Source organism: Trachemys scripta, chromosome 16 (assembly GCF_013100865.1).
Source record: "Trachemys scripta elegans isolate TJP31775 chromosome 16, CAS_Tse_1.0, whole genome shotgun sequence".
Lineage (NCBI taxonomy): Eukaryota > Metazoa > Chordata > Testudines > Emydidae > Trachemys > Trachemys scripta.
In genome coordinates, this window is record NC_048313.1 from 28,942,140 (window position 1) to 28,958,048 (window position 15,909).

The 15,909-nt window shown below is 63.0% G+C and overlaps 1 protein-coding gene across 1 annotated transcript; it reads right to left on the reverse strand.

The window, feature by feature from the left end:
- Positions 1-1,669: 1,669 nt before the first annotated feature.
- Positions 1,670-15,516, reverse strand: LOC117889036 (serine/threonine-protein kinase LMTK3-like). The gene is given in 17 exon segments (XM_034792842.1): positions 1,670-1,760; positions 2,045-2,279; positions 2,625-2,739; positions 3,213-3,432; positions 3,434-3,536; positions 4,284-4,722; positions 4,769-6,701; positions 7,780-7,929; positions 8,206-8,327; positions 8,654-8,738; positions 9,056-9,204; positions 9,663-9,750; positions 10,498-10,616; positions 11,085-11,161; positions 12,591-12,741; positions 12,875-13,008; positions 14,829-15,516. Coding segments are annotated over 17 exon segments (4,218 nt in total). The 5' UTR covers positions 14,917-15,516; the 3' UTR covers positions 1,670-1,750.
- Positions 15,517-15,909: the final 393 nt, after the last annotated feature.

Consider the following 15,909-nt stretch of genomic DNA (forward strand, 5'->3'; position numbering starts at 1 on the left):
GCGCCCCCTGCTGGAGGGGCCGGGCCCCGCGCTGGGTGTGTGTCCCTGGCGCCCCCTGCTGGAGGGGCCGGGCCCCGCGCTCTGTGTGTGTCCCTGGCGCCCCCTGCTGGAGGGGCCGGGCCCTGCGTTCTGGGTGGGTACGGGGGGGCGATGGGGCAAGCCCTTCTGTAGCTTGGACAATGCTGCCTCTGACCCCAATATTAATAAAGTTTAATTTAAATCCCTCCCTGAGGCCTCACTGAATACGGGGGGAGCCCGTCTCGTCCCTTCTACCCGCTCTGTTTGTCCCTGCATGCATCCTTCCAGCCATCCCCCCACGTACCCACTCCATCCCGCTAGCCCATACAACGCTGCACTTGACCCCTCCATCCGTCGCCCCACATCCTCCCCCACCACACACCTCGCTCCCCCAAACCCCACCGCCATCCATGTGTCCCCCATGACTCGCTGGCTTGCGGGTAGAAGACACTTGGGTTTTAATATTCACTCTTTTTTAATCTCTTTGTTCATTTTGGCAAATCAGGAGCAGGCCGAAGGCGGCGCCGGGCGAGACGCCAGACGTCTCCCCGTGCCCACGTATTTACAGACCTGGCCTTGTTTGGCAGCTGCCTGGGGGGGGGAGGGGCTTGGTTCTTGGGGGGGGCAGGTGGATTCCCCCCCCCCCTTAATGACAAACTGATCCAGAAACGTGTGCTGGAGGATGCCGGTGAAATCCAGGCCCACTTCTGACACAGGCTAGATAGGGCTGGGCAAGGGGGCGGGACACCAGGGTAGAGGGACCCATGGATCTGATCCAGGGGGGCAGGGAGGGGGGCTGGAGACTGGGGTAGAGGGACCCATGGGTCTGATCTGGGAGGGAGGGGGCAGGATACTGGGTAGATGGGCCCCCTATGTTCCATTCCCTGCCCCACTGAGCGAGCCAGTCCCTCATCCTGGGCCCGGATGGGAGCTGGTGATCCCTAGAGGGGAAAGGCCCCTTGCTTAACCCCATGCAACCCCAATGGGCCAAAGGCAGGGGGTGGGCCCCCAGGACTAGAAAATACACCCAGTGACCCTCCCCTGCAACAGGCTCTGTAAACCCCCCCCCCGACTCCATCAGGTTCCCAGTATAAACTAGTGATGCCCCCCCTCCAGTGCCGGTAATAACCCAGCAGCTGCACCAGCCCAGGGTCTCCGCTCGGCCCCCAGTACCAACCAGTGAGCGTCAGACCTTTTAGACAAACCTTCTTCCTGTCCCCCGCCCACCTTCATTCCCCCTCCCTGCTGAATCCCGGGGCCCCAGCTGATCGCCAGCTGCAGGTGGTGGGGGCTCCATCCTCAGTGCACATCCTGGGGGGTGGGCACAAAGGTGTCTGTATAACGATGCCCCCCCTTCTCCATCTGTCCATCCGTCAGGCGGCATCTGGTGCCAAGAGGGGGAAGCGGGTGGCAGCTACATTCCACAGCGGGGGGGCAAGGCTGGTTGGGGGAGCCCCCCATTGCTGATGAGTTACGGGGCGTTCCCCCCCTTTGTTTGAGACACAGAGTTAAACCGGTAGGGGGACCAATCCCAGCCCCCCATCCCGATACATAGCTCGCTGCCCCTTGAGGTTGGATTTGGCACAAGACAGTTTTGACAGCAAACTCCCGCGTGGGGGGAAGGGGGCAGAGAGGGGCACGGGGGGGGGGGGGGGGGGGGGGGGGGGCGGCAATGGCCCAGCGCTATCCCGTGGAGTCCCTGATTGCTGGGGGCAGGTCCCCGCCTCAGTTCTCAATGGGGTCTGGAAGAGAAGGAGAGAGGAGCAGAAAGACAGAGCAAAAAGACCTGGATCAGCCCCATGGACCCATCACCCCAGTCCCCTGCCCCCAGATCAACCCCATGGACCCATCTACCCTGGTATCCTGCCTCCTCCCTGCCCCCAGATCAGCTCCATGGGCCCATCACCCTGGTATCCTGCCTCCTCCCTGCCCCCAGATCAACCCCATGGGCCCATCTACCCTGGTATCCTGCCTCCTCCCTGCCCCCGGATCAGGGCCCATCACCCTGGTCTCCCGTCTCACTCACTGGCTGTGGGCACCAGCTCGGTCTCGCGGGCGGCCAGGTGGGGCTCGAGGGCGGGGGAGACGGTGAAGCGGGAGAAGCGCAGGGCGTCCATCAGGCTGGGCTCCGCCCCTTTGGCCGGGAGCAGCGCGGGGGGCGGCGTCGGGGGGGGCCCCCGAGCTGGGGTCCGTCACCATTGAGACGAAGGACGGGTTCTGGGCCATCAGTGGGAAGTCGTCGTCCCATTCGAAGCTGCCGCCTGGGGGCAGGGGGAGGGTGAGAGGGGGCGTGGCCAGCCCCACCCCACTGCCAATGCCCCTTCCCCCACTGGTCGGCACAGCCAACACCCCCTTGCCCTGGGGATATCTGGCTTGTATCTAGCCCCTCCCATCTCCTCTTGAGCCCCCACCTCCCTCTGGCTCAGCTCCCTCCTCCCCGCACCTTGGGGCACCACGGCAAGGGGGCGTCAACCAGCAGCTGCTGTTTATGGTGTATGCAAACGAGCATTTTAAAATATGCAAACGAGCCCATGAAATAATTGGTGATGGCTTGGCCCTGCCCACCCCCCGGTAGCCACTCCCACCCCCCGTGGCATGGGGCTCACTGAATCCGTCGGCGGGTGGGAAGGCCTCGAGGGCAGGCTGCCCCGCGGGGCCCTGGGTGGTGCCGCCCTCGCCCTCTGGGCCGCTCTGCGAGCTCAGCTCGTTGGTGGGCGTCTCCTAGGAGCAGATGGGGGAGAATTAGTGTGTTGGCCCCGCCCCCCTGGCCTGGCCCCACCCCCTTCCCATCACCCCCACACCCTGGGTGCCTCCCTATTCTTTGTCCCCGCCTTCCTACACCAGACTCCACCCCCTGCTGTCTTGGCCCCGCCCTCCATCCCCCAGGCCCCGCCCTTGTCCCCCAGTCCCCACCCTCACCTGTTCAAAGAGGTAGACGGTGATGCCATCAAACAAGGACACGACCTTGCGGTTCTGGTCCACCCCCTGTCCCCTGGTGCCTGCCCCATCCCCCAGGCCCCATCCCATCCCGCAGGCCCCGCCCCAGGCCCCGCCCTCACCTGGTCGAAGTGGTAGACGGTAACGTCGTTGAAGAAGGTCACCATCTTACGTTTCCATTCCCCGTTCCTGGGCCTTGACCCATCCCTCAGGCCCCGCCCCCATCCCACAGGCCCCGCCCCAGGTCCCGCCCTCACCTGGTCGAAGAGGTAGACGGTAACGTCGTCGAAGAAGGACACCATCTTGCGTTTCCGGTCCAGCTCGGCAGCCTCCTCGGCCGAGCGCGGAGACTTGAGCAGCCCGCGCAGGTTGCGCCCATCATCCGAGTCGCTGACCACAATGGGGACGCCCCCGACACCCGGTGCCTCCTCATCCTCCTCCTCCTCGCCCGGCCCCGGCGCCCCCCGCCCGGCCCCTTCCTCCTCCGGCGCCAGCCCCCCACAGCCCTTCCGCCCCCCCCGGGCCGGTGAAGGGCTGCAGGCTCAGTGGGGGCAGCGCCAGCGACAGGCGCGAGACCTTGGCTGCAGGCGGGGACGGGATGGGGGAGAGAATGGGGGGGTAAAGGTCAGGGTAGAGAGGCAAAGGGAGAGAAGGGTGGAGGTGAAAGTTCAAGGGTCAGAGGGGGTGATCACCCCTGTCCCCCATCCCTGCCGCCGTCCCCGTCTCCCCCCCATCCTCTGTCCATCCATCCCCCCCATCTCCCGGCCTCCACCCTTCCCCACCCACATGCTCCATCCATTCCTGCCACTGTCCCCACCGCACCCCTATCCTCTGTCCATCCACCTCCAGTCCTCTGTCCATCCCCCCACATCCCCAGTCCTCCATCCATCCCTCCGTCCACCCCTCCCACACACATCTCCCGGTCTCCATCCATCCCTCCATCCCCTCCCCCCAACCTTCTGGCCTCCATCCGTCCCCACCCCCATCCTCCATCCATCCCTGCCACTGTCCCCACTGCCCTCCCTATCCTCGGTCCATCCACCCCCAGTCCTCCATCCATCCCTCTGTCCATCCCCCCACATGTCCCTTCCTCTGTCCCACAGAGGGTACCCCTCCCCCTGGACGATCCCTCTCCTGTCCTTCCGACAGCCCCTCCTCTCCCCAGATGGTCCCCAACTCTTCCCCAGATGGCTCCCCCTCCTCCCAGTTGGTCCCCAATCCTTCCCCCAGACGGCTCCCCCTCCCCCCAGACGGTCTCTGCCCCCTCCCCCCAGACGGTCTCTGCCCCCTCCCTCCGATGGCACCCCCGACCCCTGGCATCTCCCTACCTTTGATGTCCTCGCTGCCTGGGCTCCCTGCCGTGCTGAAGTCCAGGTGGGGCTGCGGCTGTTCAGAGGCTGGGTTGGCCCCCTCGGGGCTGGGGACAGGGGCCTCCCCGCTCGGCTCCGGCACCCCCTGGCCGTCCAGCTGCCCTTCCTCGCTCTCTGCCCCCTCCTCCTCTTCCTGGGGCGGCCCATCTGCCACCTCCCCGCCGCCCCCTTCCTGCTCGTCTCCAGCGCCCCGGGCCCCCTCGGGCTCCAGGGCCCAGAGCCGGATCACAGCCTCCTCCTTGGCAGCTGGGGCCCCGGACGCCGGGGTCCCCAGGTCCCGGTGGTTGCAGAGCAGGTTGCGGGTGATGTTCTCCCGCAGCGACACCAGCAGCTGCTCCTTGGACACCTGCACCACGAAGCCGGCCTCCAACTTGGCCGGTGCCGGCTGCCCCCCGCCCTGCCCCGCCGCCGGCTCCTCCTCCTCCCCCCGGCCCCCCCCCCGCCTCGCCGTCCGAAAAATAGGCCGAGTCCCGGTGGGTCGTGGCCAGCCCCCGCCCTGTGCCCGCTTCCTCCTCGGCCCCCGGCGTCTCCTCCGACAGTGTCAGGTCGCTGGTGGACTCCGAGATGGGTGTGGGGGGCAGCTGGGCGGCATCCCCTTGCCCGGGCAGCTCCCCGTCCTCTTCCTCCTCGGGCTCCCGGACGAGGAGCTCCGGGGAGAAGGTGCTCTCCGTCTCGTAGCCGCTGTCGGGGAACTTCTGGCCCGGCGAGGAGAAGCGGGAGGCCGGGCTGCAGCCCTCGGAGGAGCTGGTGTTGGAGGGGAGGTCCAGCGAGTCCCCGGAGTCCAGCGGGCCCCTCCGCCGGCCCACTGGGACTGGGCCAATCTCCGGCCTGGCCGCGAAGCCGTCTGCGGCCTCGGGCACGATGGCGATGGTCTCCTCGTCGGCGCTCTCCGCCAGCGTGGCCAGGGGCGGGATCTCCACCGGCACGATGACGCTGCAGCAGGCGGCGGTCAGGCCGGGGAAGGGCGAGCCCGGCGGCCGCCCGGCCACCCCCCGCTTGGGGTAGTCCTGGAGTTCGTAGCTCACCACGGCCGTGCCCATCAGTGGGTCGTAGAACGCCGAGGGAGGGGGCGGCACCCCGGCCAAAGGGGGTGGGGCGAGCGGCCCGGCCCCGCCCTCTCCAGCCCCGGGGGGGCCCTCTCCCAACAGGATGGGGCAGTCGGACAGGGAGCCCCGCTCCACCTTGAGGGAGGAGTCGTCCTCGGTGCCGTAGCTGTCGCGGTGGGGCCGGGGGATGGGGGCGTGGTTGCTCCAGCCACTCACAACCTCCCCCCGGCCCGGGGCGCAGCGGCAGCGCCCGCCCCGGCTGCAGAGCGGGCAGAGCAGGGGGTTGCGGCGCCCGTCCCCGCCGCTGCTGGCGTCCTCCCCGTCCGTGCTGCCGGCCGAGCTCTGCTCCTCCATCAGGGAGGGCTCCCGGTCCCAGGGGGGCGAGGGGCGGAACTCCGAGGGGTCCCCCGCCAGCGTCTCCCCGGCCCCCCGCTCCTCCAGCCCCTCGCAGTCCCAGCCACGCTGTTGCTCCTCCAGCTCCTGGTACACGTGGAGCAGGGACTCCCCCAGGAAGATGCCCCCCGGCGCCGGATCCGTCAGCGAGGTCTCCTGGATCTCAGCCCGGAAGGGGTTGGCGCTGCGCCGGGCTGGCTCCCGGGACACCGAGATGAAGGGGTTGGTGGCACCGGGGGCCCAGCTGGCCGGCCCCTCCGGCAGGAGGTGGGGGAGGTGGTGGTGGGCCGGGGGCGGGGGGCTGCCCCGGACCTCTTCGATGGGGTCCCAGTCGGAAGGGAAGAGGGGCTCCGGCGGGGAGCCGGGCACCCCGTATTGGCGCTCGTAGACGGGGCTGGGGGTGCCGACGGTGCCCTCGGGCCCTTCCCCCTCACCGTGCTCCTCCAGCCGGATGTAGTACTCGCTGCTGACCGAGGGGCTGCGGGCGCTAATCACTGGGACCACGCTGGGTGTCTCCAGGCTCTGCCGTGCTGGGGCCTCGTAGAAGGGGTTGGTGCCGGGCACGGCCAGGCCGCCATTGCTGGAGGGGGTGGCCCCGGGGGCCGGGCCGGCCTTCCAGCGCCCCAGCCGGGCCTTCTCCCACATGTACTCGAAGTTGAGCCCCCGGCTGCTCTCGGTGACAGTGAGGACGTCGTCCAGATCAGCTCCCTGGAAGCCATCCAGCAGCGGGTAGGCCGAGATCTCCTCCGAGCGGCGCCGGCGTGGGGGGGAGGCGGCCGGCGAGCGCTTGGGCTTCAGGGCGTTCCAGCGCCACTCAAAACTTTCCTCCGCCTGTGCGTGGCAGCGCTCCGTCAGCAGGTAGGTCAGCTGCAGGTGCAGCTCCTCCAGTGTGGGGCGCTGTGGCGCCGGCAGCCAGCATGACTGCATCACCTCGTACCTGCAATGGCAGGGAGAGGGGGCGGTCAGGGCAGGGAGGGACAGAACAGTCAGAGAACAACAGTCGGAAAAAGAACAGCTGGAGAGGTGGAATAACCACCAGAGAGATAGAGACAAGTGTCGGGAATAAGCCAGCTGTAGAGACTGAAGAACAGCCAGAGAGACACAGAAGGACCAGCAGAAAACAACAGCCGGAGAGACAGAGAAACAGCTGGAGAGAGGTGAAAGAACAGTCTGAAAACAACTGCCAGAAAGAGACAGAACAATCGGTAAACAGACAGAACAGTCAGAAAGTAACAGCCAAAGATACAGAAGAACTGTCAGAAAGAGGCAGAAGAACATCCAGAAAAAAAACTCAGAGAGAGACAGACGAACAGTCGGGGGGGAAAAAACAGCCTGTCAGAGAGAGACAGAAGAACTGCTGGAGAGAGAGAAAACAGTCAGGAAATAACAGCCAGAGAGAACAGCTGGACAGAGAGGCAGAAGAACAGTAAGAAAATAACAGCTGTAGAGACAGAAGACCAGTTGGTGACAGAAGACAGAAAAAATCAAGAGAGACAGAAAAAAACAGTCCGAAAATAACAGCCAAAGAGACAGAGAAGAACAGTCAGAAGCATCAGCTGGAGAAACAGAAGTCAGAAAGAGCAAGAGGGGAAAACACAGCCAGAGACAGAAGAACAGCCAGAAAAAAACCCCAAGAAAAGTAGAAAATAACATCTGTAGAGACAGAAAAACAGTCGGAAACGGAAGAACAGTCAGAAAAAAACACTCAGAGAGAGGGAGGCAGAGGACCAGTTGGAAAACAACAGTCAGAGAGAAAGAAGAACAGTCAGAAGAGAACAGCCGGAGACACAGAGCAAAGCAGGACAAGACAAATGGGAGAAAAGGAGCAGTGACGGGCCCCAGTGACAGCCCAGCCAGGAACCACCTGCCGCTGTGAGCGATGGAAGAGCCCGTCAGGTGCACACCGACTCCGGTGGTCCTCAGGCCTTAACAAGGCTAGGGTCGTGGCCAGCCAGCTCCCCACTGGGACCTGCCGGGGAGGTGGGGCAGCTGTGGGGCAGGGACCCAGCACTCACCAGTAGTCAGAGTAGGGCAGCTTCAGACGCGGCTTGGCCAGCTTCATCTGCTGCTCTTTGATGACGAAGGCGAGAACCTCCTCGTCCGACAGGTGCCGGTAGGGCTGGCTGCCGAATTCAAACAGCTCCCACATCGTCACCCCCAGGGACCTGGGCAGAGCAGGGTTACGGGGTGAGTGCAGGGACCCTTGCCCGGCCCTGAGATGCAGCCACCTCTGGGGTGGGGCTGGGTATACAGGGACTCCTCGCCCGATGCTGGGACGCGGCCCATCTGGTGTGGGTGCGGGGGCTGGTTAACAGCCATGTAGAACAGGTAGCTCTGGGACAGCGATCCCCCCAAAGCTTCCCCCTGAGGCTGGGGGCGGTCCCGGCTGCCCGGGGGCTTAGCAGGGTGCAGAAGGCACCAGGACACAGTGCGGGACTCACCAGACGTTGCTCTCCTTGCTCTGATCCACCACCACGAGCGTCCCGTGAACTTCGTCCAGCAGCTCCGGCGCCACCCAGCGCAGCGGTATCCACAGCCGGTCGGGGGTGATGTAATAATCCTCCTGCGCGGGGGGGAGGGGTCAGCACTGGGCAGGAAACCCCCCCGCCCCGCCCCCGAGTCCCCAGAGCCAGCCAGTCCCTGCCCTGGGGCCGGATGGGAGCTGGCGCCCCCTAGAGGGGAAAGGCCCCGTGTCCCATTCCCCGTCCCCAGAGCCAGCCAGTCCCTGCCCTGGGGCCGGGTGGGAGCTGATGCCCCCTAGAGGGGAAAGGCCCCATGTCTCATTCCCCGTCCCCTGAGCCAGCCAGTCCCTGCCCTGAGGCCGGGTGGGAGCCGACGCCCCCTAGAGGGGAAAGGCCCCATGCCCCACCGCCACCCCAGGGCTCTCACCTTGTAGTTGTTGTGCGAGAGGCCATAGTCGCCGACACGGACGGTGAGGTCGGAGGTCAGCAGACAATTCCGCAGGGCCAGGTCGCTGTGGGGGAACGTGGGGAGACCCCAGTCAGCATCCCCATGGGACACCCCGTCTGTGTCCCACCTGCCCTGGGGAGAGCTCTGCCTCCCAGACACCCCCGCTCTAACCCCGCCATCCCCCTCCCCTTCCACAGGTGGGCAAGAACCCAGGAGTCCTGGCCCCCAGGCCTCCCTGCTCTAACCACTAGATCCGCCTCCCCTAGCGGAGGTGGGATAGAACCCAGGAGTCCTGGCGCCCAGCCCCCCCTCCTGGCTCTAACCCCCCGAATCCCCTCCCCTCTCGCGGCCGGGAGAGAACCCAGGCGTCCGGGCGCTCACCTGTGGATGTAGTTGTTCTTGTGCAGGTGCAGCAGCCCGAGGGTGAGCTCATAGGCCATGCGCTGCAGCGTGCCGAGGTCGCGGGTCAGCAGGTCGGGGGTCAGCCCGTCTGCCTGGCACTGGGCTCGCAGGTAGCGCTTCAAGTCGCCCTGGGGCGACGGGGGAGGGATGGGGGGGAGGGAGGTCAGGCAGGCCGGGGCACGGATGGGGGCACCGGGGACCCCGCAGGGGCCACTGTACCCCTCCAGCAATCGGGAGCAACGTCGGAGCCCCCAGCTTCGTTAGCACCAGCCACGGCAGCTGGTGGAGTGGAGACTCCCCACCCAGCTTCCGGCATTATGGGGCTATGACACACAGGTCAGCAGTGTGCGCTGCTCTCAGGAGAGGGCACACTCCCCTTTTCGGACACACACACAGTGGGGAATTCTGATCCCAGCCATCAGGGGGCAGCAGGACACTCACACACATACACACACACACACACACGGCAGTTCTAAACCCAGCCACCAGGGAGCAGCAGGACACACACACACAGAGCAGTTCTGAGCCCAGCCACTAGGGGGCAGCGCTCCCCCCCATCCCCACGGCAGCCCCCGCCCGCGCTCACCAGCTGGCAGAACTCCATGATGAGCAAGAAGGGGATGGTCTCCGTGCACAGCCCCAGACACTGCAGGATGTTGGGGTGCTGAAGGCTTCTTCAAAGCGGGGGGGGGGGAGGAGAGAGAGAGAAAGCACTGTCATTCCTCATGGCCACAGCAGCACCCGGACGCCTGGGTTCTATCCCAGCATTCTATGTGGTGGTTAGAGTGGGGAGGGGGCTGGGAGTCAGGACTCCTGGGTTCTCTCGGCAGCTCTGAAAATGACTTGGTCTGGGCAAGCCCCACCCCTGTGTGCCTCGATTTCCCCCTCCGCAACATTGGGGGGGAGGCTCCTGCCCTTTCCGCAAGGGGCAGGAAGTTTCCCGAACGGCTGGAAGACGCTGTGGGATCCTCAGCGGGGAGGAGTGGGGGACGATCCCAGTGACTAGATCCCCCAAATCCCGTCCGGCCTCAGTCCCTTCCCAGATCCTCCCGTACTGCCAGGCTGGGGAAGGAGGGGTCAGGCGGAGGGGGGTGATTTTTAGCTGTGGGACTTTTATCTCGACCCTGTGGCTTTAAACACGGGTGTGGCAAGCCCCGCCCGCAATCTCAGTACATCTGGGTCCAAGTAGGACCACCGTGGGCTGCTTTCACGCCACTGCGTTTCCTCCTCTTATCTTTGTGCTTTAAGGATGCTGAGATGCGGCTGATTCTGGGGTGGGGCACGAGGGCTGGATATACGGGGACTCCTCGCCTGGTGCTCAGATGCAGCCACCTCTGGGGTGGGGCATGGGGGCTGGGTATACAGGGACCCCTCGCCCAGTGCTGAGATGCACTTCTGGGGCGCCCCCATCCCCTAATTACCGATAGGGCTGAGCCTCTGACAGGAACTTCCTCTGCTCCAGGGGTCCAGCGCTGACCCGGAGCTCCTTCACCACCACCTGGGCTGGGGTGAAGTCTGAGAAGACCTCCCCAAGGATCACCTAGGAGACAGAGCTGACAGCCATACCGCAGGGTCTGTGCCCCAATGGGTCCCCATGCTCCCCCCATGCCTCCACCTGTGCTGGGGACCCCCCGTCAGAGGGCAGATTGGAGTGCAGTCTCTGAAGCCCCTCCAGCCCTCGGCCTCTCTGGCACGGGGGCTGCAGAGACCCAGCAAACTTGTTTCACACGGGGGCCACAAATTGGGGTGTCAGATGAGAACAGCTCCCTGTCACTAGAGGGGAAAGGCCCTTTGCCGCATTCCCCACCCCCCTGAGCCAGCCAGTCCCTGCCCTGGGGTCGGATGGGAGCCGGCACCTCCTAGAGGGGAAAGGCCCGTGCCCCATTCCCTGCCCCCCTGAGCCAGCCAGTCCCTGCTCTGGGAACGGGTGGGAGCAGGCACTCCCTGGATGTGACATCTGTAGAGGCCGGGGCGGCAGATAGCGAAGTGGCAGGGGAGACACACTCACCTTCCCAAACCAGCCGTTCCCGATCTCCTGCAGGTAGCTGAGGTGCTGCCGGCTCAAGCCCAGATGCTTCACTAGGTCTGGAAGGGGACACAGGAGGGTGAGGAGGGGGTTGAACCCTGCCAGCAGCTCCACCAGGGAGAAGGGAGCTCCCGTGATGGCTCCCTACCCACCTTCATCCTATCCCTCCTCCCAGCAGGAAAGGGGTTGGGACCAGGAGGTTGCAATACTCCTTCAGGCCCCCCCCAGGAAGCTGGGCCATCAGCTCATTCACAATGTGGCTTCTAGAATCACTGGCAAATCTAGAACCACGTTCCCAGAGTAACTGCATCCCCGTTGGGTCATCTAGAACACGGCTTCTAATGGAACAGGCACCTCAATTGTTAGTCTAGAACGTGCATTCTAGAGTGGCTTCATCTGCATTTGCTCCTCTAGAACCTCAATGGTTTAGAATCGGGTTGCAAGAGTCATTGCGCCTCAGAACATTTTTTTCTAATGAAACTCTAGTGTCATAGACTAATCTAGAACACTGTGTCCAGAGCTGCTTTGTCCACACTAGTTAGTCTAGAATATTACTTGTGTATTAAGAGATTTCCAGAGTGTCTGCATCCAGGATAACTAAGCTAGAACATCATTAGTCTAGACCCTCTTTCCAGCATCTGGTTAGTCTAAAGCCTGCTTCATAGTGTCACTGCTGCCTCATTGGTTAGTCTAGAACCCGATTTCTTGATTTGCTGCATCTACACTGGCTATTCTAGATCCCAACCTCCAGTCTCTGAATCTTCATTGGTTAGTGTTGAATGTGGTTACCAGAATCTCTGCATTCTCATTGGGTAGTCTAGAACATGGTTCTGTGGTCTTTTGTCCTATCTGCTGATCCTGAGTGTGGTATCTAATGTCGTGTCTCAGATGCTAGTTCAAGGCTGCAGCCATTTCAGCTCCTTTATCTGGTCTAGTTTTGACCTAATAAATCATCAGTGGCTGATCTAGATCCTGATTTCTAGAGTAATTTTATCCACAGTGGTGGGTCTACAAATAGTCTCTCGACTCTCACTGGGTAGCTTATAACCTTATTTCCAGAGTCACGCCATCCCCACTGGCTAGCCTGGAAACAAAGTCTGTCCATCTCCATTGACCAGAATCACCTCTTCCATGTTGATTAGCCTAGAACCAGAGCTTTTTCATCCCTGTCAACTACCTAAAACAAGAGTCACCACATCCCAGTTGAGTAGTCTAGAACCAGTGCCTCCCCATGGACTAGCTTAGAACCAGTACCACCAATCCCACTGACTAGCCTAGAACCAGAACCTCCCTGCCTACATAGACTAGTCTAGAACCAGAACTTCCCCTTGTCCGTTGACTAACCAAGAACCAGAGCCACCCAGTCCCCATTGACTAGCCTAGAACCAAGCTAACATAGCCCATTCCCACTGATAACCTAGAATCTGGTTTTCCAATCCACCCCATCCCCACAGTCCGGGCATGTGTCACACCCAGTTCCTCCCCTACCTGTCTTGGGCATCTGCTGGTTGGGAGTCGGGAGCGAGACCTCAGAGAGTGGCAGGATGTAGACGTCTGGGATGGACTGGGACGATGAGGTCTCCTCAGCAGGTGGCGTGTATTCCCCTGAATACTCCTCCCCATCTGGGTTCTCGAACTCCTGCAGGGCGCAGACGGACAGGGATGCATGAGGACCTGGGATATCCATTCTAGGGTCTATGTCTCTCTAGGCATATGGCCTGGGAACCACAAATCCAAACACCCAGCTGTGCTCCTCCCCAGCCGCCTCTCACCTTGAAGCCGACATCGCCCCGTTTGCAGCACAGACAGGTGAGGAGGAGGAAGATGAAGGCCAGGAGACCCGAACAGGAGATCAAGACCACGGCATACGGGGGGGCAAGAGGGAACCGGCCTTGGGACAGACCATCTAGGGGAGAGAGAAATGAGAGTAAGAACCTGCCCGGCACTGAGATGCAGCCCCTCTGGGGCAGGGCATGGGGGTTGGTAATATAGGGATCCCTTGTGTGGTGCTGAGATGACTCTCTTGATTGAGCTCTGTGAGGAAAACCCCATCGGAACAGCGACCAGTTCTGGGCATTATAGGGCAAATAACGTCCAGCCCCAATTGAAATGGTAATTCGTGTCAAATGCACGATTTGGGGACTCCTCTGAATTCACCCATCAGGAACTGGGCCAAGGCCCCTCCCCAAATCACTGAGTAGGAATTGAGCTTTGACCCCCAACTGCCCCACTAGTAACCAGGCCGAGACACTGCCTGCAACTCACCCCACCGGGCATCAAGCCAACAGCTGTTGCACCCCATTACCTCTCCTGAAACTTGGCCCAGAACTGCCCCCAAACATCTGCTCCGAGGACTGGACCCAGACCGTCCCCTCAACCAACTTGCTGGGAACCAGACCCAAGCCCCACAAACTCTAGTCATGCCAGGGCTCCATGGATCAGTGGCCCAACAGGCCCAGCCACCAGAAATGTGGACCTCTCCCCTCCCCCTAAAACCCATAGCGCCCCTCCCCAGCGCCCCAACTCCCAACACCCCATCCCCCACCCTCCTACAGCCACACAATACATGTCAGTAGCCCGGGACTGACTAATCCGCTGTGTGGAGGGGACGTGCCCGGCCACCTAAGGAGAGAAACTTACAACCCAGCTGTGGGGGAGGAAAACCCCCATCCCGACCCAACTCCCCAAACGACACTCGAAGTGACGGGGTTGGTTTCGGCAGAAGGGAAGGGCGCACAAACAGGTGGTGTCCAATGGAAAGCAGGTGGAATAGAGCTGAGGAAGGAGAAATGGGACACAGCATGGAGGGAGTGAAGGAAGGGATGGAGGAGTAAGGGGACAGCGGAGGGAGGGAGCGAAGGAAGGGATGAAGGAGGAAGGGGACGGTGGAGGGATGAAGGAAGAAGGGGACGGTGGATGGAAGGAATGAAGGAAGGGATGGAGGAGGAAAGGGACGGTGGAGGAAGGGAGCGAAGGAAGGGATGAAGGAGGAAGGGGACGGTGGAGGGATGAAGGAGGAAGGGGACGGCGGATGGAGGGAACGAAGGAAGGGATGGAGGAAGTACAGCGGATGGAGGGAGCGAAGGAAGGGATGAAGGAGGAAGGGGACAGTGGAGGGAGGGAACGAAGGAAGGGATGGAGGAAGTACGGCGGATGAAGGGAGCGAAGGAAGGGATGGAGGAGGAAGGGGACGGCGGAGGGAGGGAGCGAAGGAAGGGATGGAGGAGGAAGGGGACGGCGGATGGAGGGAGCGAAGGAAGGGATGGAGGAGGAAGGGGATGGCGGAGATAGGGAGCGAAGGAAGGGATGGAGAAGGAAGGAGACAGCGGATGAAGGGAGCGAAGGAAGGGATGGAGGAAGAAGGGGACGGTGGAGATAGGGAGCGATGGAAGGGATGAAGGAAGAAGGGGACAGCGGAGGGAGGGAGCGAAGGAAGGGATGAAGGAGGAAGGGGACAGAGGATGGAGGAAAGGGACGGTGAGGGATGGAGGAGGAAGGGGATGGCAGAGGGAGGGAGCGAAGGAAGAGATGAAGGAGGAATGAAAAGCAGGTTAGAGCGAAGGAAGGGATTGAGGAGGAACGGTAAGCCGGTTACAGTGACGGAAGGGATGAAGGAAGCAGAGGAGGGATGGAGAAGTGGAAGGATCGGAGGGGGGGATCCTCCAGGGGACCTGTCCCCTCCACGTGCCCAGACTCCAGAGAGGCCGCCCAGGCCCGGGTGCTCACCGTTCTCCAGCGGCGCTGCTAACGCTCTGTCCGGGTTGAAATACGACATGGAGGCGGCCAGCAGGACGACGGGCCCCTGCCTTAGCATTGTCGGGGCTCGGCGGGCATCGATCGGCGGGGGCCACCGGCGGGGAGACGGCCTAGGTCCGGGGAGGGAGCAGGGGGGACCCGGGGGAGGGAAGCCAGGCACGGGCCACGCCACCTGAAATGGGGCAGGTGCGCGGGACAGGGGGGGCACACCCGGTGGCTTTCACGCATCCGAAGGGGCGAGGGGGACCCGGGCCGGAGGGCACCCCGGCTTCGCATCGCCGGGAAGATGGGCCGGCCTGGCCTCGGCTGCTACCTGCTTTTCATCCCGAAGCATCTTCCTTCCTTCCTCCGCCTCAGGGCCCCAAGGGGAAGGAGGGAAGGGGAAAATCCGCCCAGCGGAGGGCTGGCAGGGGCCAAGCAAGAGAACGGATCAGACGCGGGTTATGCCCATGCCAACAATAGACGGGGGGAGGAGGAGAATTGGGGAGGGTGGGATGCAGGGTGGAAAGGAAGACTGGGGGGGGAGATCCGGGCAGACGTCTGGGTTTCCCCCCCACTTTGCCAGGGGTGGGGGGGGCGGGGAAGTGGAAGGGGGGGAAGGGGAGAAGAAAAGGAGGATCAAATCCAATGGGAGGCTGGCTGGTTTCGGCATCCGCCTGGCTGGGGAGCTCGGCTGCTGGAATTGATGGAGACAAGACCCACCCCCTTGGACAGACACCCCCCCGCCCCGCCGCCGGGCTCGCGGATTGGGCCCGGGAGCTGTCCGTCAGGGCCAGAAGCCCAAAGAAAGGAGAGAGGAAGGGAGAGGGGGAGGGCGGAGAGATGCAGGAGATGGAGGGGGGGAGCGTCTCCATGGTTACCTTCTCCCTGGTACCAGCCTCAACAGCAGTATGGCACTGTGGGAGAGGGATGGGGAGGGAGGGTGTGTGTGTGTGTGTGTGGATTTTGGGGAGAGGGTGGAGTTTGGGGGTGCAGGGTGTGGGGGGAGCTGACAGGGGATTCCCCAAGCCAAGGTGGGGAAAAAGGGCTGGGTAGAGGTGTCATGCGCAAA